The sequence below is a fragment of the Calypte anna genome, chromosome 9, assembly GCF_003957555.1.
Source record: "Calypte anna isolate BGI_N300 chromosome 9, bCalAnn1_v1.p, whole genome shotgun sequence".
Classification (NCBI taxonomy): domain Eukaryota; kingdom Metazoa; phylum Chordata; class Aves; order Apodiformes; family Trochilidae; genus Calypte; species Calypte anna.
This window is the reverse complement of record NC_044255.1, coordinates 13,512,382-13,536,473: the sequence shown is the minus strand read 5'-3', so window position 1 is coordinate 13,536,473 and position 24,092 is coordinate 13,512,382. Positions and strand designations below refer to the sequence as shown.

Sequence of the window (24,092 nt, the reverse complement as noted above, 5' to 3'; positions counted from 1 at the left end):
GACTCAGGTAATTTTTTTGCTTCCACAAGAATTACTCTGCTCATTGGAGAAATCATCCCAGCATTTTTGGCAACAGTTATAGCTGTCTGAATGTTGTCACCTAGAAAGTCAAAAGCAATGTATCTAAAAATTTCTGCAATGAGAGACTGTTTATGAAGAAAACATTAGTCCTCTCCTGAACTCCAAATTTTCAAATATATCTCCAAGAACTGGTACAATTTTCTGTGTCTAAGAAAGTTTTTTGATAAACACCAAAACTTTGCAGATAACAGCTGTCTCAATAATTAAACATATTTTCTTCCAGAAAGGAAATATTTTTATTTTCATCCTAGAGATGAAATATTTTCATCTTCACCTTGAAGAAATCCAGATGGGGAATGTGGTCTTTATGTGTTTTAGACGAAAAATAATAGGGAATGTACTTCCTAAGTTGCTTCTAGTATTACTGGTTCTCACCAATTGGCCTTAGATCACTCTGGTGTAGGATGTGTGCTGAAAGAGCAAAAGCCCAAGAAATAAGATCTGTGAGACTGCTAGCAAAATGTCTTTGGACCACATAAAACCAGGGGGTTACTCTATCAAAAACCCAAACCATCCCTTCAAGAAAAAAAAGGCATAAATGGGGACTGGTAGGCACGAGTTACCACGTGTCATAAGGTTCAGTGATTTGTACTGGCATCCATGCTCCATCTCTGCTCATTTATTAGAAGAGGATTTCATTAATGGATCTTGCATGACATGGCTGTGTGCACGTCATCTGATAACCTTACCAGGGAGAAAAAATGGACTCAGTGGAAAGTATTAGAGGAACAGGAAGGTTCTGATCTGTTGTGGAAGTGGAGGAGGTTCTAAGTTAGGAAAACATAGCCCAGTGAAGTTGTCAGGGGCACAAGCCTGTATGGTTCATCTCATGTCATTATTACAACACAGATGCTTCTTGTACTAAAATTGCCTCAACAATACAAATGCCTGTGCCTGCCTGCCTGTCTACCAGGGAGGGTGACAAAGCAGAAGATTGTTCACTCAAATGTCGTTGAACTCCCTGGCTAGATCAGGGGCCACATAAATAATCCCACACTGTTTAGATACCTGTGACCATAACACTCCTGATGCAGGCAGCACTGAGCTCTTCCAGGACAGGCTTTGTTTCCCTTTTTAATCGATTCTCCATTATCAGCCAGACCCAGGAATGTCAGATCAGATTCTACCTCCTCCCTAAGAGTGAAGAACAGACAGACAGATTTAATTCTTCATTTTGCCTTTGGCCTGTTTTTGCATTGATTTTGCGGATAGCTTGTTATAACTTGACCATCTTTAAAACACTTATTTTAGCCAGTGTAGTAAGGAAAAGGTGATGCCAAACATTTGCATGACATCCACAGCAGCTGAGCCCAGTGGTGCCTGCATAGTCACTGCTTTCACAGTTGATCTTGCATTTGACCTCCAGTTTTCTTTTGTCTCCTGGCAGTATATACATCACGTATGCTGTAATTGCACACACAACTGCAAAATCTAGGCCATATCACGCACATTTGCTTATTGGGTTGGATAGGTCTGTTATGAACACTTGTCACAAGAATTAAACAAACCACTTGCACTTTGCCTCCGTGTCCATTGGCCTTTTCAGCAAAGCAAAAAAGCCCCGGGAAAGAGCAAGTGAGACTTATCGGCATCAGGACCTGCAGCTAGTAAACAGAAAGGACAGCAGATACTAAGTAACTGCAAGTGTTTCAGAAGAGATGTTTCTGGACTATAACTGGCAAAAGCTGGAGGGATTTGGGTAAAAGCCGATGGATTCATGCATAGATGGTTTTGTTTGCGACTTGTGGAAAACGAATACCATAAGCATAGCAGAACAGTTTGCTGGCTTCTCTAGAAACTAAAGAGAGCTAAAGCTGGAAAGCTAAAGGACTGGGCCAAGACAGAAGCAGAAGATATTTTGATGGCTTTGCTGAGCTAGATAACAAGTGGTGCAACGGGGGTCATCTGCTGCCTTTGCTTAATCAAAGAGACAATATTAAGAAAAAAAAAAAAAAAGATGAAATGATGACTGAGGGAGGTGTATACTAGAATTTTACTTCCTGTGTTGATCCCAACTTAAGAACTGTGCAAGGATTCTAGGCATGTACCATACATAAGCATGGAGGAGGGAAGTGCCCTCTACCCATTCTCAGACCCATATTCAGATTTAAATCAAACTCCCTTCCATCTAAATCTAACAAAACTCTTTACAACAGCCCTGCTTTTGGCAAGGCTGTGGCACTGCTAGCCCATGGCTGAACGTGACTGATAAGAAGCAGTCTACAGCTTACCTTGTTAGATCAGTAGATTGCTTCCCTGACTGCAGAGATTTACCTGCCAGTCCAATGACCCTGAAGCCCTGTGCTGTGTAGAGCAGAAGTCTGCTTTCAAAGTTCGACGGGACTGTGCAAAAGAGGAAAAGGCATCAGGGCATTTGACTGCTTTCTAATAAGAGAAAGCCTTGGAGAAAGGAAGGTTTCTATTGCACAGTGCAGGTACACCTAGAATCTAGGAACAGGACATCAAGGAAAGCTGCTGAACTGAATTTTGCACAATAAGAAAGTCATTGTCTCTCCTCTGATACTTTGCCTTTTGGATCCTAAACTATTTTGCAAAGACTTCCACAGTGTCGTGAAGGAGCTGTGTTCTTCTCGCTGCCCTCCCAAGACTTGAGAAAAAAGACAACTTTTTTTTGGTGTATCCTAGACCAGTAAACAACTTTTTCAAATATCTATTCTGGCAGAGACTGTACACCTAGTACACGAGTTGGCATTTGCTTTCATCTCTTAGCAGTCCTTTTGCTACAAATGGCTCTATGAGAGCTTAGCCTTAGACTTGGAGCACAACAGAATCTAACTTCTCAGGCTGAAGTATAAAGTCTTAAACCCAGAAATCTCATTTGGACCTTCAACTTCATTGAACCATCAAAAGTCACTTATGCATATGTGTTTCTAGGAAGCATTTATAATTGTTAGTTACCTGTTTCTGCTCTACATAACATGGCCACCATTTCTGGAGCCCCTTTTGTGAAGACCTGTTGTTCCCCGCCAATTTCTTGAGCAACGACAGACATTCTCTGCAAGGCTGAAGAAAATGGAAACTGATGTAAAATGGTAACTCCTTCCACTGGGGCCTAGGAGAAAAACAAATGGATTAGATACTGAAGCAAGAATTTTAAATTCAGGCCAAAGGATTTTATGCCTGTCCTTTGGTCAGTTGTAGGAAGCTAAACATGTGTAACAGGCTGGTTTTGTCATAGTGGGACAGAAAGGACTGGTATATAAAGGGAAGGTGAAATTTGTGCAGAAAAATTTAGCTTAAACAGTAGGAAAAATTCACTGACAGTTTTAGCAGACTATTAGATGCAGTTTACTGAAAGGATCTCACTAGTCCTGTTTCTTTAACACAACTCTGCTGGGTCTTACACTGGTCTTGCAAGGGGAAAATGGGTGTCTGAAAGCACGTATGTCACCACTAATGGTGTAACATCAGCCACCAGACTCCACTGCAGTCCCAGGTGCTTTTAGAGATCTTCCCAAATAGCTGAGTTTGGGTTGCATTTGAAGCCAGCAGGACAGGCAAATTCTGGAGCTGGACAATCTGTCATCTATCATCTCCTTGCTTCTGGTGTGATCTGCAAGGTCCCCAGGCATCTCTTTTTAATCAGAGAGAGCAAAGCAATCTCTCTGCAGGCAGTTCAAGAAAGATGAAGTGTTGAAGAGCTTTTTTGGACTAGGACAACTAAGTGTTTCTCTATTGAAAGGCAGCTCTTACAGTGGCAATTAAATTTGATCATGAATGTGAATCTTGCAAATAGCTTACATTGCTGGCTTTAGGTCCAGGTCTAACAACAGTGGTACATTGGGATTCTTGTCCTTCAGTATGATGTCACTGAAATCATCTATCACCTATGTATCGAAACACAAAAAAATCAGAGTGCAGCACCAGCAGAGCTGAAAGAAATTTCAAGACACCATTTAGGGGCTTTCCTTCTCTCAAAACAAGGTATCTTACTCATTCCTGAGGAGGGAGGGTGTGTGTGTGTGTGTGCTACACTAAAGAGCTCCAGCGATGGAACACCCACTGCCTCTCTTGGCAATCAAATCCAGAGCTTCACTAACTTCACTAAGATACTGTTGTACTCTTGAACAGAAAATAGATTACTTTTTCTTACTAACAATAAATCCTTTAATCATTACAACCCACTTAATTATGCACAATAGATAGATGTTTAGATATAACATAAACCCAATGGGAAAATATAGGAGTTTTGTTAATGTAGAAAAGCGACATCCTCCCTGCCCTTGAAGTACTTCACAAATCAGATGGATTTTTAATCATCACAACCAGACTGTGAGGAAAAAAAATATTTTATGGTGTCAAAGGGCACACAATTATTCATGTTTCCCAGGAACTATTTAACAGGATCATTCCTCCCTAATTTATAACTTTGATTGGTGTCTATCTGAGGCTAAGATTGCAAGGTGATGCCACTGGGGAAAAATACCCTCCAAATTCTGTCATTACTGGATAGTTTATTCCCTGAAACTTGGCTGTTTTGTATATATATATATTACAGGTAAAAAGCAGACAAGTTAAGTGCAGATGCTGTCACTCAGTAGCTAATGCTGCCTTGAAACTCTTATTTTGCATCAGAAATGGCTTATGGATTACCTTCCACCAGGTAATCATGGTCTGTTTTCCTCTTATGCATCTGAGATTTACAAATTTTCAGTTTTAATAATGCTTGTTTTCCTACTCCAGCCCCCACCCCACAGCTGGTAAGAAAGTAAATGGCAAAACTGAAGGCTGTTTGTAGGTAATGGGACAGAGATTGAAAGCAGTGCTGTCATAGAAGCATGGTATTTCAAATCTGAAGATGGTAGAAAAATCTCCACATTGCCAGCACTATAACAAAGGTCAAAATCTTGTATCCCATTCAAAGCTCTCAGAAGTCTGTTACATGCTCTGTAAAAGCAGTCTTAATATGCTTTTAAGTCCAGTTTGGTTACTTTCTGTTTTCTAGCAACAGCCACAGTCCAGTGTTGATATCCAGTGGGGTTGCATGGTGTCCACAACTTCCAGTCAAATGAGCTAAGTGCTTCAAAGTACAGAAAGGTGAAAGCTTAGGCAGAAACAAGGAATATTTCTCCAAAGGCATGGATATCTGGCATCCCTTCTGGGTTTTAGCTGTTTACTTCTATATAGGAAGTGGCCATTTGTATGGGAAGGCTTGAGACATTTCCCTGTTGTGAGAATGTGGAAAGTCCCCACCACTGTTCCCGTTACAACAAAGCACAGCTTTACCCAGTTAGTGGCCTCCAAACATTTTCAACATCCAGTGGGTCTCCTTGGATCTTGCCCTCCAAAACAATCAGTGAATGACAAACCAGCATTGCTTTGAACACTGGTCCCCAAGGCAGGCTGTGTTCTGCAGGGAATCTGTAAATGTCCTGGAAGCTAACCCAGAAGAGAAAAATAATCAGAGAGCACCAAACATATGACTAACGTAGAAAAAAAAAATCCTAAGACAGGGGGCTGGTAAGGGCCTATCTTGTGATCAGACCTCAGATATGTCTCTAGGGACTTGTACTCCCCTGTGAGCACTTTCCCATGCACCCTTTAAAGGCTGGAATATGCATGCTCAAAATAGGTGTATTCTCCATAGCTAAAGAGTCCATTGGAATGGACAGTAGAATAGATTATGGTAAAATCTATTTTAATGGTAAAATCTTGCAGCTTGTGTAATGACTTTTGAGCTGTGAGTCTGACATAAGTTTGGGAATTTTTGTGCATATACATTTCTGGAAATGTAAATGGGAAAAAATATGGGCACTGAAGAACTGAGCAGCAATCTCATGGTATCAGTGACTTCCTGTCATAAAGGATTGGGGCACCACTGCAGCTCTAACCTAGCATGTCTGCTACAGACTACATCACCTGGGCATGGTGTGCCAAATGCTGACACAGTGGCTGGATCTTTTCATGAGCAGCAGGACCCCTAGGATGAGGCAACAAACTTGTTTTCCAGAGGCTGTAGAAATAACACTGAAAATCTAAACGTGGGGAACTTCAAACTGCTGTTTGACATTGTCTTTCAGATTTGTTCATACGTCAAGGAGGAGAATCCCGAAACTAACCCACCAATTTTGAATGTCATTGGTGTGTCAAGAAGCCTTACCAGTTTCTTTCAGAGGGCAGCAAGCCCCAAAGATCCAGGCCGTCTTCTGTTAGGGTGCCAGTCTAAGTTAAAATGTACATTTAAATTAACTTCCACCATGAAAGCTCCAAGAGGAATAAAAAGCAAAACTTATTTTAAGGAGTTACTGTTCAGAAAATGACAGCACAGGGCAGAGCAAAAGTATTGCCAGCCTATTCTTAGATTCCAAGCAAAACAACAGTTCATAACAGACAACATAAACTTAAGTATGAAGGATTCATGAGGGCATTCCTAAAATACAATAGAAGGGCTTGATTAAAACTCAGACTCTCTCACCCTCTCCCATTACTAGTGAGTGTAAGACCACAAAAGTAGTTACCTTGTCAAAGCAGATGAGGTTCAGCTGTCCAGACATGTTTATCCTTTGTGGACTGATGCAGAAGATGCCTTTTTTCTTCAGCCTTCGCTGAGTATAAATGATCCCTGTTGTCAAGGCAGCTGGCAGAGCTGGGGGTACAGCAATAGTGACAACATCCAAGGTCTTCTTCACCACTTCTCCCGCTTCCTCCTGACAAAAAGCAAAAGGCAGTTACCAGCAAGAAGGTGCCAAGAAGTACTGCTTGGATTATCTAAGTGCAGTCTTCTTCAGCTGTCCACCCCTCCACTGCTAGTGCTTTATGCTGTGCTGGTTTATGTCCATGGTTCATCATATACTCATCTCCTGAAGAAATTAACTGGTTTGGTTTAACCAAAGGCTTTAAGCCTACACCACTGGTAAAGAGCAGCCTCCAGGCCTTCCTTCACTCTCTATGCCAAAAAACCTGCCAAGCAGAGCTCACAGTCTTCACCAAAGCCCAAGACTTCAAACACACCAGCTAGGTTATTGCAGCCTCAGTTAAGACCAGTTTCTCATGACACAGCAGGGCCCTAGATACACTAGCCTCACCTCCCCCCTCTGTTCCATTTAAGCTCAGGTCTGGACCTTCAGCCCCTGTCTGAGCCATGCTGTAGGTGCACCTTCCTAGCACTGTCTCCTGGATGGACACTTTTAGATGGGTGCACCATTGTTTCCTGCTTGCATTTCCTTCTGAATGGTCTGACTGGACCACTTTGCCTTGTCTGGGACTATTAAAATAGAAAGCAGATACTTGTTACTTCTCTAAAACAAAATCTACATTGCCTTCAGTAATTTAGACAGCAGCTTTAAAAAAATTTTATGCAGTGCATAAAATGAAGCTGTGGGAATCATCGCCACAGGTGCTGTCAAGTCCAAGGCTTAAATTAATTCAGAAATATATTAAACCACACAAGGAGATTTTCAGTGGCTATTACTGCTAGATGATCTAGATACAAAAGACCAGTTCACCTGAACTGTTAAACATTTTTCTCCAAGAGGTCAGAAGACTATATCAGCTTCCCTGTTCTATACTTGCCTTACTTCCTAGCCAGTTTCCATGAGCATTTAATACCAGTTACTCTTGGAGACAGTGAACAGGGATAGATGGGTCTCCTGATCTAAACTGAAGTTTTTGGAAACCTGCCTTTCACAATGACACATCAGTCTGTGTCCCATTTAACCCATGACTCACTTGAGATTTTTCTAGGAATGTACAAAACGTGCCACACAAATTCAGTGAAAGCTACTTGCAGAGTGCTAAGATCTTGGTATCTCCCATTTTAAGAGCTCTAGAAAGTTGTTGCTAACTACATGCATTGATAATTAAATGTATCAGCAAGCAAATGGCAGGGAACACATAGAGATAGTTAGCATACAGAAGTCTGCTGATAAGACACTCAGTGCTTGCATAAGATTTGCAAAGACCTCAGAAGAAATGACTACTGGGAAACAGTTGGTTTTGGCACCTTGGAATTGACTATTTGAGAGGCTGGGTACTGTCACAAATTCAATTAAATTGTAAACTGGCCTCATATATTAAGGTAAAATGAAGAACATGGACCATATTTTTATATATAAATGTACACAAAGCCACTCAAGTTTCAGGTTTCTTGAAACTGGGTGTGATTTCTTCCACATTCAGTAACTCACCCCACTAAGTGCAAATACACACACTGTGTAGATCATTCCAATGCCTGCAAATGCTGCAATGCACATCAGGAATCGGAGGGCATCTCTGTAAAGCTTGAAGTTCATTGGTTTAGGATAGAGAATGGACCTCACCAGATCCCCTTTGGCTGTATTGAAACCTGGAAAGACAAACTAAGATCACTCCAAAGGGAAAACTATTCCAAAAGTTCTCTGCAAAAAATAGAGGTCTTTGAAACAGCTCATAATTTCTGTAACTTGAGAAAAAGATCCCAGATCTTTCCTTTCAATGTTTATGAACTACTCTGCCAAATACAGAAAAAGTTTATTTAACTTTTATTCATTTATTGAGGAGGAGTTTTTCAGTGTCTCAGAAATAAAGCAAAATTTTTCTTTGTAATCATACCCTCGTGTTTTTTGTAGAAGTTATGCCAAGCAAATGGAAACAATGCATAGTCCATTGTTAAATGCATAAACCATTGCATAGCCCACCCCAGGATACTGATTTTCCATGTGACTGTTGTGAATTTGGATTAACAACCTTAACTTAATGAGACTGGGTGTATTAATTCAGACTTCCAGTAAGACAAAGCATGAATGGAAAAGAAAAGTGAATTGTTGACTGACCAGTCCGCAGCACCACAGCTTTCACTATTCCTGTGTCATCTGCCTTGGTCTGTATGACCTCTGTTCCACAAAAGAGGACGTGCTTTTTGTAATCCTCTGCTAAGTGCATTCTCCATGGCTTCACGTTATCAGCTTTGGGTAAGTGGATCTTTGTAACTGGAATACTTTCCCCTAGATAAGATTAGCTCAGATGAGAAAAACTCAGTACACCTTAAAATTAGCCTGCTGACTTTCAAATAAATACAGTATCTGGATCGTAAGTTAAAGGTGTTTACTAGAGAAAGGAGTTTAGAGTGATGTTACTTTTATATTGTATTATTATTGTATTATATCTTTAGAGTCCATAAGAGTTTGAAGCCTAGCAAGCAAATAGACTCTGCCAGAGAAAAGCTCTCATTTGCATCAGTACAACAGTTTTGTATAATTCTGAAAAATGAAAGCAGCCCAAGGACTCTAAACCCAGGCTGCAGATATAGACCTGAAAAGAAACCTGAACTGCTGCTGCACAGTCCACTCGATTGCCACGTTATTGACCTGGTTTGAAACTCAAGTGCGGGTCACTGTGCTATTTCCTTAGGCAGATTAAACATGACATTCCCTATTTTCCTGTCCAAGTATTGAGACTTTAGCTCAATGCTTGACAGCTGACAAATATGCTATTTATGGCAGAGCAGATACACTAAGGTGAAGCAGAAGAAATATTTCCAGACAGCTAAAGTTTTCTAACTGAAAGGGATTTATGGAATTTCTCATTTACACAAAATATTAGAACTCAGTTTCAGTTTGATTCAAGCCAAGACCAGATTTAAAGATAAGGAACAGAACAATGAGCATCTGCACCAAAAATTCTGGTTTACAGTGAACTCTCCCATCTGGTGTGTTCTCCACTGCTGTCACATGAAAGTGAGGCTAAGTATCTGGAAAGACACTGCAGCAAGCTGGAGATGTTGCAGTGATCAACAACAGGACATTCAGAGTGACTGAGCAAAACCACCACAGCCTGAGCAGACCATGGGCCTTGTGTGGACACACCTTTGCTTTGCATCTACTGTTTCTTCTCCTGTCCTGCTCACTCTTCTTCAGTAAACACCCTTTCTTTTCTAATCAGAGGATGCCCACCTAAATTCTACAGCCTAGGAAGGAAAGAAAGGATGAACTGCCTTTCCTAAAGTCCATCTTGTCTAATTAAATAAGTTGGTGCTAACTACAATTCAGTCTTTGCTATAGCAAACACCTGAAAGAAACCCCTTCTAGGCTAGCTATGGACTGTCTCATAATAAGGGTGATACATGATGACACTGGATGTCCTGTGTCACTGGCTGCAGCCACAGACATTTTGATGGGAGGGATGAGCTGTACCTGTTAGCATGCTTTCATTCACAATGCACTGCCCACTGATCAGGATGGCATCACAAGGCAGCAGGGTTTTTCCCTCTTTCAGAACCAACATATCTCCGGGAACAAGATAGTCTGATTCCACTTCTTGGAAACCTGTAGGTGACATGTAATGCAAACTTTGTCCTTTATATAATTCTCTGTGATAAGGGGGAAAAATACAAGGAACTTCCTGCTGAATACATGGCTACTTCTTTGCAATGGCTGATAACATACCACAAGTAGGACTTAGTATATAGGTATGTACATAGCTTCGATCTACATCTTGTTTTAACTCCTTCTTTTTGGATAGTGTTCTAGATACTACAGCAATGAACAGACTTCACATAGAGCAGTTAGGTGGACTCGCAGCATTTAATGGCCATGTGGCTGGTTTTGTCATTAATTTTCTTCATATTTTTTGCTAAGGCTGCACTAAAACAGTTATGAATATGACCGATATTGTCACAACATACTTCTAGTCAAAAGTTGGTCTCTTCTCCCAAGTAGCTACCAGTAAGACAAGAGCACATAGACTTAAGCTCTGTCAGCTTAGGTTAGATACTTCGGTTTAGGGGAGGTTTAGGTTAGATATTAGGAAAAAATTCTTTACAGAGAGGGTGATCAGGCATTGGAATGGGCTGCCCAGAGAGGTGGCGGATTCCCCGCCTCTGGACATTTTTAAAAACAGACTGAATGTGGCACTCAGTGGCATGGTCTGGTAAGCACAGTGGCAGTGGATTAAGGGTTGGACTTGACTCAGAGGCCCTTTCCAACCTGGATGATTCTGTGATTAACCCAACCTGCAGAATCTAGTTGATCAAGCCAAGAGACAGAAGACAAAATTGCTTTATAAGGAATTTGATACTCAGGATTTGTATATTCCTGAGTTTGATATAAATTGCTATAGAAAGGAAGCACATTGAAGAAAGAAGTGTACAGGAGTCACCTTCTTTATTTCTGTAGACAGTGACCATGATGTTGTTATGAGACTCAACCATTCTGTGCAGTTTAACCGATTGCTACAAATAAAAGAAGAAGAACAAGAAAGTCTTACAACTTACTTACATGATGAAATTCATCCACTAATAATTATTCATTATTTGTGGTTATGAGAGCGCACACAAACTGGGGTCTGGCCCTACCAGGAACTATACAATCACACAAAGAAAGAAATTCCCTACCCTAATTATGGAGAAGGTATAACAAAATGTTACAAAGCAAAGAATTGGAATGAGGAAGCGAGGATGTGGGTAAAGAACCACACAGAGATCATGATGACTAGAAGGCCAGGTCATTGCACCTGCTACTACACAATGCCACGAGCCTAAACCTCTGAGTAACTCTCACAGCACAGTACATGTGCATGTTGTAGCATCCTGGCCTTTCCAAGACATAAGAAATAAATCTTTCTTGTAGAAAAACGTGGTGTCTCACCTGTCTCAGTTCATATACAGTCAAAAAAATTGAGAGGAGAGACATGATTATGATGGCAATGGCATACTCCATGTAATCGTCAGCAAACCACAAACACACACTGAACAGCTGAAACACGTAAAATGGATTTAAGACCTGTTTGGAGAGAGAGTGATACTCAAGAGCTGGTCTCATATAAAATCGCTCCAGTGTACCCACCCAGTCCCACCCTGTCAGAAATTGTCTGGGATAAAAGCTATTAAGAGTTGTGTGCCCTGATCCCCTTTCAAATACTGCTAGCAGTAGCTTCAATTCTAATCAGATTGGACAATCTCCATCTGTCAGAAGGGATAAATAAAATGGACCAATAAGATCTTATTTGGGATGTGAATGGCTCAGCCATGGCATGGGGATGGAGAATAGAAAACAACGGAAAATAAATAAATTTATGGTCATTTCATGGAACAGATTTAAACAGGATTTGAAAAAGGAGTGTCCTTGGCAAGTACTGAGAGGCTAATTCAGTCACAGAATCCATTATATTTTAGATGCACACTCAGCCTCCCCAAGTAGCCTAGAATAAAAGCAACAGAAATGCTTGACCTCTTTGATGAGTAGTTTCCAAAGAGGGATCACAGGAACATCAATACTGTTTGGCCCACATACAAGTCTCCTGTATGGGATAAAGATAAATCACTTACAGACAAAACAGTACACAATATAGCTCACTCAAGATGCTTCAGCTTTCAATAGACCTGAGAGTTTGTACTGATGCCAGTTGAAAGGCTGTGAGGATCTTTTTCCAAGAAAAAGATAAAAAATTAAACACCCCTAAAATGCTTACATCAGAAAAGATGTCCGTACCACTGAAATCTACTTAAATAGACAAGCATTGTAACATAGACTATTTGGCAAACATTTCCATCACACAAAAAAACCAAATAATTTTGCATAAAGCTAAGAGTGGTTTGAATGTAAGATTCAATATGAGTTAAGTTTAAGAGCTGGATTTTCAGTACTACATCAACTGAATAGAATTTCTTTTAACTGCTAAATGCAGTTTTGGGAATACCATTTTGTAAATTGCTTCATGATACAGTACTTTGTCAGAATAAATTCAGTGACCAGGACTAATAGATTTAGAATTTCGATATAATTACATGAAGCCCCACTGAAGAAGTACACAAATAACTTATCTGCACTGTGTCATGGAGACTTTCTCTTACTCCAAATAAGAACTTACTCCAAATAAGAATGTGTACCTGACATTCTGTTCATAACAGGTGAGACCAGAACCAAATTTGGCATGTATAGCTGAGCAAGTATAATCATCTTCTAGGGCTCTGAAATACAAAGGGAGTGTTCCTTATTAACAAAGAAGCTTAACTTCCTCATAGAATTGCATAACTGGGGCACTGAACTCACCCGATTTTCTGGAACTGTTTTGCACAAATATCCCAGATATAGCGGATTTTTTGTACCTTGATACTTTTCACCTGCAAAACAAAACAGGGACAACAATATAAGCAACATAGCAAACAAAAATACTCCCAGCTCTACTCACAGATCTCAGCTAGGGATCAAGCACAGACAAAGCAAAATATATGGGGGGCAGAGAGGGAGAGAAGACAGGATTTTGTACATCAACTCCATATTCATGTTATGAAGTGGGATCCTCACTTCTTCCAGTAGGCTTTACAGATCTTTAGGACAAGCAAATACAAAGCAGCATTCTTCTCTCACCACTTTGTGAAGCAAGTAATACAGTTCTCACTCTCATTTCACAGAATGAAGGGAAGCGATCACTGATGCAGAGGTGGCTACGCAGGGAAGTGTCAAAGTCTGGCTGGTTTTGAGAAAAGCAGGGGCCTTTGGGTGGTTTGCCAGCATGGTGCCAAGCCCTTCAGATGAACAGATATGCCACGAGCCAAGAATGTCCATCGCAGGATACTTCTTGAGTCACTGTTAATGCTAAGCCCTTGCAGAGCTGTTACCCATTAGGAACACATGCAGCCATTTACATCTTGCAAATGGGTCTGCATAACTATAACAAAGCCTATTAGAGATAATGGCACTTTGTATCAGCTGGAAGAAGGCAAGGCTATACACCTACATACATAAGTAATAAAGAAATCAGCTCTAGGGCACCTTTCCTACCCAGTCCAATAAGCATTACTGAAGGCAAATGAAATCTACAGTCAGATCACGCACTGACTCAAAGAAGAGGTATAACAACAGTCTCTAGGCTACCAAGAGATCTGTAGTTAGGTTTTAATGCAATAGGAGCTGCAATATTTGTGGTGCTAAATACTGGAGTAGGAAATGAGGGACTACACTTGCTGTCAGAACAGGTCCTTAGACTGATCTTGGGCTCTATATTACTCTGTGGACTTAGGTAGTTTAAAAGGCAAAAAGATTTTATTATTGACATACGAATTGGGGCTTTTGAACTGGTAGTGAAAGATTAAACTGTTTGCTCTTGCTGCTTTGAAATCTCTTCTCTTCTATCTATACGCTGTGATTTATGAGTGTTATCAAAGGGCATATTATTTGAGGGCTACATGCTACCAATTTGATCCTCTGAAGAATGTTACAAACCAGTCTTTACTTTCATAAAGTGCCAGCTGATTAAACTAGCTGGTACTAAACTTTCTTATGTACATTAATATATGCCCACACAAAACAGCAACAGCTTTGCTCATCTGAAGTTAGGTTTATAATGAAGTATCTTCTAAAATTTCAAGTAGATATAAAAGTAAATGCTAAGAAGTTAGAAATCTGTTTTCTGGAAGGGAATATGGCTCTTGTAGGGGTTTCCCACTTCAGTGATCTAATCAAGAGCCATATATTAGCAAATGTGCCATTGTATTCCTATTGCTCATATCAGTTTAATGTGTAATGCTAGGCAAGACATTTAAATGAGGATAATTATATTTCTCAACCCATGAGGGACCTGGTGATCTGCTTGGATTGTTATTCCACACCCAGTGCCTCAACTGGGATCTTAAATCTATGGAACTGGCAGAGACCAGGATACGTTTTTGCAGGAACAGTCAAAACTGCAAGACTTGATTGCAGTAAATGTAATTGAACGTGCAAATTGATGCATACAAAGGTAAAAAAGCAAAATTCATTTCAGACCCTCCTTGATGGAACATTTCTGGAAATTTATTGATTCCTAGACCAAGAATCAGCTTTCGATTTGGAACTCTGATCCTTCACTACTGTCACAGCTAAGCCCTCCTTTAGTTCCTCATGTTCAAATGATGACAGCTACCAACCCCAGCCTCCTGAAGGTCTCCTACTTATGGAGCAGTCTTGGGAGCAGTGAGGATGCTTTTTCATAACCCACCTCAGAGAAGACTTTTTACATAGGTAAATATAGTTCTCAAAAATCCCTAGCTTGTTTTTCCACAGCTCACTGTGTTCATCAGTCTGCAAATTTACTAGCTGAATATGTTTCACTCTATGAGGCATGGCTGAAACTTGCTATCATCTTCCAGATGCTGCAGGGAGTACTTACTTGCAAACTTGGCTTTGTTATGGCTCTGCTGAAGATAGAGTCTTCCTCAGCAGTGGCTGGATCATCCAATTTACTTTTGATGAGTGCAGACACAGAGATCCATCTCACTCTTTTAGAAGAATAAACCTGAAATTCATCCTAAAAGAGAAATGCCAAGATTTCCCTCAAAGTCAGTCCAAGCTCTCCGTCACCTTGGAGTGAATCATTACAGTAGGCCTTTCTAGAGCACTGCTCCAGCTTAATAAGAGAGATAATCTACACAGACCTGTCTGAACCTGTGACTGATAGGTAACTCAGTAGAATGTGAGCCAAACTGTGGTCCTGTCAAAACGTGAGTACTGAAAAAAATTCACTGACCACAGGTCTGCTGTTTGGCTGAGAAGGACAGAATGTGAACACCCTGATCATGATCTAGGACAGGCAAACAGTACAGGACAATCTGAGATGCAAGTGACCACATCATAAAGGGAGGATCAAAAGGAACATAGTGCTAGACTGCAAAATGGATATTTAGTGTCAATACTTTCTCACAGTCATACCTGTGTTAACACTTCATTGGAGCGTGTTAGCACCATGCCTCCCTTATGGTACCTCAGACAAGCTTTTGCCACAAACTGAGTTCATGACCTTGTTATTTTTTATAAAGGAAGTTCAATATTGGAACTGCCTGATAAATAATATTGGTAGTACAATCTTAGAGCAACTACTGTAATATGTACCCTTGTGGTAAGTTTCAGTCCTGGACTCTGAACCACAGGCATTAAAGCCATGTATGAAACTGAATACATATCACTGAATAAATTCTATTCAGCATGTGAGCAGTTTGGCCGATGGTGAAAGCTGATTGCCTCAGCCAGCCAGGTTCTGAAAGCACCATTATTAAACTTCATCTGGAAATTGCAACAGGAAAAAAGAAAATACTCTCTACCGAATATGAGTTGTTTTGGCAAATTTTTCAAAAAAGAACTTTAATAATGTTTGTACATATTACTTATTTGTGCACTTCTCTTAAACTGGTATTTTGAGTGGGATAATACTTCTTTTCTGATATTTATCTTTAAACGTCAGAATTAGTAGATGTTGGGGTGCAGATTGAGATGGGAATCAATGAATAACATAGGTGTTCATTATTTGAACTAAAGCAAGCTTTAATTCTATGACAAAAGTGAATTGAAAATTGACATAATCAGAATGCAGGGGAAAAAAAAATCTCAAAACTGTTGCTTTAATACAAAGAACTATGAAGGCAATTTGAAACTGTCAAATATCCAGAGCACACTTTGAGAGAGTTTCCTACAAACAAGAACGCACAATATGATTCTAGTTTAATACAGAAAAGATCATTTAAAAACCTCATTTATTTGAAAATGATTTGAATGGAAATCAATTTAAAATGACACACAAGAATAAGTAATTAAAAATGCAAACTGAACTGAAGATTAAAAGGGAGATTAAAACTAATATGCCTCTTTTTAAAAAAAATACATATCCCCAGCATATTAAGATGCAGATTGTTTCAATATCAAATATTCAATTGTCAGATCTATAATTTTCAAAACCCAAGATTTTAAATGCATGCTGCTCTGCTCATTTCAGAAGACAACTCAAGTACAGGAGTAACAGGTGATCAATTATGCAACTGTGGTTTTGCAAACACCATTGTTCAGGAATCTTTTAAGCAGAACAAATCAAATGTCCGTAAATAATTCTACCCTCCCAGTTCCTGGAGTGTTCAGTCTCAGCTGGCATTCAGAGTCAAGTCTCAGTTTCCTTCGTTTAGTGTTGCAGTAGCTCTCATGAAATGAAATATATAGCCTGCATGAAATTTGTGTGCTTCAGAACTGTCCTCAACACACAGACTGTATTAGTGTTGGGAAACTGATTGTGAAATGTAACAGCCCTGAAAGCATTAACTGCAGGATTGTGGGCTTATTGGACATGTGGAAGGGCTGATGGAAAATGGAAACACAGCCAAGAAAACATTCTTTTTTGTACAGATCCCTCATCATACACTGTTGTAAACTTCTTGGGACACAGGTGGACAGACCTTTTGTTTGGCCCACTGGCTAAATTTTGGCAGCTTCACCAGGGCACCTAAGTGAGGAGAAAAAGGACCCGCTGGACACTGCCCATTGAAGAGATGCATTATAAACTGGAGATCTGCAGTGTAGAAAGCACATGGATAGTGAAAGGCAGGAAGAAGGACTGAAATCAATTAACAAAGTCTTGAAACCACAGATGTTACAGATCTTTTCATCCCCAATTTCTCTCATCTTATTGTCTGATCAGCTGTTATCCTACATTTCAGTCATCATCTTACACATCATTTGTGGAACACTCCAGAGTTCTTTAGCTCAGTGATGGTAAACACAGGATACTATTTCAGGAAATCAGCAGTGTGAGAGCCTTTAGATTCCTTCCAATTAACTGATCTTCCAATTAACTACATATTAAGGACTTGTTTAAAGATTAAAATAGGCACCTACTGTTGTTCGGAGCAGAACAATGTCTGCTTCTTCCAAGCTGCAGCGGATGCAGTTTGCCCACACATCCCACTCGGGCTTCCAGTAAAACAGCAGCAGCAAAGCTCCACAGGACAAAATGTATCCAGCAATGCACAAGACCCTCCGCCAGCCTTGGGTTTTGTAGCCAAATATCTCCTGCACAGCAAAGAGAAAGCATTTTTGTTGACAAGTTTCACTAAGGTGTTTTTTCATCATGATGCCCAAGCTTATTGAAAAGAAAGGCTAGTGACTGAAGGAAGCAAAATCATTACTATTTGTCTTGAAGAAACACTTTTTCCATTATCCACCGCTCTCCAGAGGCACTTTTTGGTATGGTATTGTGAAAAAAACAAGTCACTGGTATCTGGTTTCTTTATGTGTCCTCAACATGACCAGAAAAACTTAATGCATGTTCCACTGGAGTTCTCATCCACCCTCACAAAATCCCATATGCTGACCAAATCTCTGAAATAATTTTATGCAGTTGTGAAACTCAACATGAGTATGTGTGTGAGTTGGAATGACATCAAAACATAGAGGCCCTGACCTTTTAGGCCTCAAGTCAGAGGTTTGTCTGGGAAGCTTTTTTAGGTTCCTGGGTGAGACAGGTGAAGAACCTGAGTACACCTGCACTACAGCAGCCAAGATAGCTCCTTCAGCTTCAGGAGAACCTCTGCTCTCCTCTGCCATAGCAGTGAGTCTGCATTGATACACCTCCACGTTAAAGGCTCAGATAGTGTCTCTGCTTGGTATCAAATGCCTTGTCAATGTGCCTTGTCTGACATCCCAAAATAATAAAAATAATAACAACTTAGCAAGAATAACTAATGAACACTTACAGAATGTTTCAGGCATTCAGAGGGCAAAAGGAAGCTACTCACTGTAGCTGTATGAGTAGGTATCATTATTATTCCATTTTTAAAGCTGGGGAAATTGTTACAGTGAGGCAATGTGACTTGGACAAAACTTCAAAGGGATGACTGTCAGCATTATAGTTCAAGAGTTGTCAGTTCTTAGTACTACAGCCAAATGCCCTCTCAGTAGTGCTAGCACAGACTTGGTAAAGGTGAAATGAAATACAGTGAATTTATAGAAGAAACCCAGCCCTGATGCAAGATAGGAGATTGCATGGCTGCAATTACATCAGGTGGCCAGGAGAATTTGCTAATGTAAGGGTTAAGATTCCTCAGTCTCTTTCTCCTTAGTAAATCTGGAACAATTGTGCAACCTGCTTCTGAAGATCAGATATCTGCAGCCACAGATATTGCAAGATCAGTACATAAGGAGAGAAGAGAAGACAGTGTAATTGGAAGAATGAGTAATGCATAGTTCCGGTTTCTGTGCTGGTGTCCTTGCTTGCTATGGAAACATAGGCCCTACCCAGTGGTTCAACATGCTGCCTCATCCTACCTGCTCTGTGTCATTTCCCAAAAGACAGACTCTATCTTCCTAGGAAATCTAGGGGTTTCTAAAGGGAAGAAATTGGCAACTGAGAGGACACAGGGAAGTGGCCTGCATTGCGCAGGACCTTGGTTATACCTCCTTGAGATGCACATTCTCAGCATTTTCAAAGGCTTCCATCATCTCTGGGCAGCCCAAGAAAATAGAGCAACTCTTCAGTGGTCATGTACCATATATAGTCACATAAATGGCCTCTCCATTCACCTGTCTAGTTGTATCCTTAACAAAAAAGGTTAGAAAATTAGTATCAGCACCAACACACAGAATAGTACATAGAATGTTGTGAACTTACTGTTCACAGAAACAGCTTCCATTGCAAGATCCAGATGCTTGGGTCCAGACTTTATAGCTTGTTAGAAAAGCAAAGGAATTCACAAGGAGACAGAGATGCCCAAGGGAAGAACTGTTAAAAGAATGTGCCTTCAGACACTAACCTCCAGTAAATGTAAGGACCTGGCATAACTGAGAAGAATATTTTCAAATTGGGATGGGCATGAAAATCAGGGTGGGGAAGAATGAGATGCTTCCATGTGCATCTTGCTTCTGTCAGTAAACCATTCCTTCATTTTCCGGCTTTCAATAAGGCTGTGGTTACTGCAATTAAGGAGGAAGAGGATGGGCACTCAGTGTGTTCTTGGCAGTCATTTGAGATCATCTTCTGCTGGCAGTGTTCTCTGCTGAAATGCTGAATGACTCCCCAGGCCTGATATGTAAACATAATCATTGAGCTATGGCAGATTCTGACCTTCTCTGCCTGTGAAACCATGTATCTATATATCAAAATATGTATCTGAGTCCCTGTACACCTGCATATGCTTCAGGCCTTTGTTTTCCAGAATAGCTTCCCCTCAAAAAATAGTTTGATTCCTTAGCTCTCAGGTCACTTCCCAAAAATAAGCATGCATCAGTATTCCATGTGAATGTCTTACAGTGACTGGGGTTTGGAAATTCTTCAAGTTTATTCAGGATTCACTAGGCCTATACTACAAAGATCTCCAAGCAAATGCATATCCTCTACAGCAAACAACACTTTCAGGGATGGCAGAAATCCTGGTGCTGATGTCACCAGTAAAAATATGTCTGACAGGTTGGTTTTATGTTGTTAAGAAAAAGACAAAAACTTTTGCTGGGCTGTATTTATCAGTTTTTATTTGCTGGCTGTATATATCAGTGTGTGAATCTGGCACACGTGACATTGAACAGCCGAATAACCTGTGTCCTTAATGAGATGATGGAAAAAAACCTGCAATTAGCTATTTGTAAGACAAAGGTCTTCAATATGTCACAGGATGTAGCACTATCTACAAAAGAGGCTGGTGTGAGGGGCTCATCTCACTTCTGTAGAATAATTTTTAGTAATACTTTGTTTCCTCATCTGTTAATATCCTCTGAGACTCCCAACAGTTAGAGTGACTAAAAAAATTGTTTAACTTGTGAGTGAAGGGTCTAGGGAGGGGCCATGGATTACTGGATAGAAAAGCTGCCAGGCCTGCTCAGTTGGCAGAAAACGTGCTTATTCCAAGAAAGATTCTTAGCTGCTTTTACAAAGCCAGCACTCAAGAGCTTATTGCTCTAGTGTCCAGTAAGTCTTTGTTACGTATGCTTTTAAAAAAGTTGCCTGTAAATTCCAAGTTCTGCACAGCAGAATTTAAATGCAAAATCAAACAAGTCCAGTCATCCTGTTCTTTGGTGAAAACAAGGCCTGTAGCTATCAGCAAGTACCCTTAACAGTGGCTGCAGACTATCATATTTCTGGCAATCCAATCACCAGGTACCTGATTACAAATAACTTGTTGCTATAACAACAGATAATAGGATTAGCCTTGAAAGACTGGTTAAGATTCACAAGGAATTTAATAACTGATTCGCATTCTTACCAACCAGAAACTGTTTCATCAGAGGTTCATTTCTGTTCCTTCTGAAGCCAGTAGCAACATTCACTTAGGAAAATTCAATTAGGAAGAAGATTCCATCTTAAAAGTTACATTTTTCAAACTCTATTAAATTTCTGGGTCAGATTCCCTCCAAAATTTGGCATGCCAAAAGAGACAGACAGCTACCCATATATAGCTGTAAACTGGGGCTCACCAGCTGACTGACTGCAGATGTCCCGTTCCTTCAGACATAAGCAACTGGCTAACACATGCTTTAGGCTGATAGAAAATGTTTCCTGAAGCAGCAGCCTGTCAAGGTCTACCACAAAATTTTTCAATGCAAGACTTAGCCTTTGCACTTTAGGATTTATGCAAAGAGAATGATTAATCTCAAGTTGTACAGAGAAAAGCATCAAATTGGCAGAGGGCACAAAGCTGTTTTTCCTCCCTCCTCTTATGCCACCAACAATTACTTCTTCCCCAAAACACCTTCAAGCAGACCTTCCTGAAGGAAAACAAATAAACAAACAAAAAAACCCCAAAAACCAAAAAACAAAGAAAACAAAACAAAAAAACACCACAAAAACAAAAAGAAACAAAACAAAAAAACCATAAAACCAGAGCAACAAAAAAAAAAACCCAACAGGAAACAAACACAAGCTAATTCCTAAAATAAATCCCTTCCTATTACCAGACTTATTAGCCTTCTGATACAAGCTTCTGTGTACAGAGTGCTCTCACTACTGAGATCTTCCCAGTACTACAAATGGTTATGAAGAGAGAAATTATCTCATGCTTTAATAAACATTGCTAAGTTTTCACTGGTTACCAGGAGCCTGAACTCTCATTCAAACGACTATGTCCCAGCCACATAAAGGAATCCCAAAAATGTACATAAAGATATATAGTAAATCCTTGTGTATAGTATATGACTTAGGGTAGATTTCCTAATACAGAGCGATTATTCTTTAATACAAGACTACCTAGCGTCTCAGCTTTACCCTGAAATGGAAACACCGAAGAAAACTATTTCTTCTCATCAGAGCTCCCCAACTTCCCTCAGAGAAAAGGACAACTAGATCAACTCAGGAAAGCACTGCATGTGCAGAGTGCAGATGTGTTACTTTTATGCTTTCAAAATTATTTGAACTATTTCACTCTGGAAGAACTGACACCTGCACAATGTCAGCTTCTACATTATTTTCTACATTATTATTATCTCACGTGATATGATCTTGATTGAGGAGTCAAGAACTGCCTGTTAATAACTTTGTTCAGGTGGATTAAACTGTTTAAAGTCATTCTGAAGAATATTTTTCATGGCTTAGAATGTTTTAAAAAATTATACAGGGTCACTGAGGAAATATGTGCCAGTGCCACTTGCTGTGTCTGCCAAAAATTTAAAATACATGATTGTAACAAAGAAAGAATGTCTGAACATGATTCTTTTACCCCATGTACTATTCTCTCCTCTGCTTGAACAGAACCTTCTTTGTCATTTTTTTCAAAACTTCACTCACCTACATATTACTTTCTTTTTGTCTTCCACATGAATATACACACACCTGTTCTCTCTTTTCTACACATACTTTGGTTTCTCCCTCATCCTCTTACAGTACCTGACATCTTCACACATACCTTCCTCTTTCTCATGCTCATAACCTTTTTCTCTGTCTCTCATACCTACATGTCACAAAAGCACACACATACCTGCCAAATCTAGCACAATTTAGCTATAGTTTTCATTGCACCTATCATTCTACTGCTTTACCAATCTTTTTTGCTGTGATTTTTGTTTGGAAACCCCAGGTGAATGAGTGTTGCTCACACTCTGCAGGCATAATGCAACTGCCAGGCTCCTGGGATTCACAGAGCACACCAACTCAACACTGCACACACATCAGCTCGGTGCAATACCCCAGCACAGTGACTCACAGCACCTGTGTTCAGTATGATACTGGTGAGATACAAGAACATTATTGGAGCAGCTGGCTCCTAGCAAGCACAATTTGGGTGTCCCAGCAACACACTGCTGGAATTGGACACACAGGGTACAACAGTGTGGCTCTGCACATTTAACAACTTAACAGTCAGGTTAACTGGTTAGAGTTAAATCTGCACAGTCCTAATTAACTCAGGCTCAATTTTGGCATTGCTAGAGACAGTGGGAAGAGAATAAGCTAGTGTTTATGGTGCCAGGACAGGTGGAGGGTGGTGCACAGACACAAACCCTGGAGCCATTTGGAGCTGAGGAGCAGAAGCACATCAGCACCAGCGTTCTAGTCAGGAATGAGGCTACGGGCAAGGTTAGTAACTCAGCGGCGGGGCCAGTTGGGTTCTGCATTGCACTGAGCAATTAGTCCCCACCCTCAGAGCCAGTTCCCTGCACTTCCTGCAGTGCCCTGTTCGTGCTGCTGGGTGACTCCTGACCACGTTCTCCAGCACATCACCGATTACTCAGGTTTGCATTACGCAAAATATGAAAATTCTCCTTCCCTGGATGGCAGAGTTGATTGAAAAATCTATGTTTGTATCTACGAATAATATATGCCCATGGTTTCCCATGACATGGTCTCTTTTTCAATAAACTGGAATTCTTGGTGAATAGGTTTTGACACTTTCTCCAGGATCCCTGGAACTATTTAAAAGGTATTTGGACCCAGTCCTTAAGGACATGGTTTAGTAGTTAGCTTATGGCGTTGGTCAAAGGTTGGACTGGATGACCTTGGAGGTCTCTTCCACCCTAAAACATTCTGTGATTCTGTGATTCTGGAAGTGGACATTTATGCCACCTTGCAAATGCTCGTTTCATAGGCTTTCCTGGGGCTGTTGTACAGCACTCAGCAAAGCTCCAGCAGCTTTGCAGCACAGGAATTTTGAGAGGCACTGCATTTGCCAGACACACAAGAGAATCATTGCTTTATAGCTGCATCAGGGGTTGACATCTCCAGTAGAATGTGTTCGACACACAGAGGCATGTGACGAATTGCTGAGCCACAAAACACAGTAATGACAATGCAGCTAAAAAGCACTGAATTTTCTACAATCATGTACCAGGCTTACTGCTTAAGAGAAGCACCATGCAGTA

At 40.3% G+C, this 24,092-nt stretch overlaps 1 protein-coding gene across 1 annotated transcript in view; it reads right to left on the bottom strand.

The window, feature by feature from the left end:
* Nucleotides 1-24,092, bottom strand: part of ATP13A4 (ATPase 13A4) — a 43,888-nt gene that overhangs the window by 13,150 nt on the left and 6,646 nt on the right. Inside the window, 21 exon segments of the mRNA XM_008493313.2 lie at nt 2-100; nt 1,090-1,177; nt 1,179-1,215; nt 2,313-2,424; nt 3,001-3,154; nt 3,844-3,911; nt 3,914-3,929; nt 5,329-5,352; nt 5,355-5,481; nt 6,203-6,264; nt 6,561-6,749; nt 8,229-8,386; nt 8,853-9,023; nt 10,212-10,343; nt 11,176-11,248; nt 11,664-11,798; nt 12,246-12,315; nt 12,905-12,985; nt 13,068-13,138; nt 15,166-15,303; nt 17,652-17,825. Coding sequence (XP_008491535.2) covers nt 2-100; nt 1,090-1,177; nt 1,179-1,215; nt 2,313-2,424; nt 3,001-3,154; nt 3,844-3,911; nt 3,914-3,929; nt 5,329-5,352; nt 5,355-5,481; nt 6,203-6,264; nt 6,561-6,749; nt 8,229-8,386; nt 8,853-9,023; nt 10,212-10,343; nt 11,176-11,248; nt 11,664-11,798; nt 12,246-12,315; nt 12,905-12,985; nt 13,068-13,138; nt 15,166-15,303; nt 17,652-17,825 — 2,179 coding nt within the window.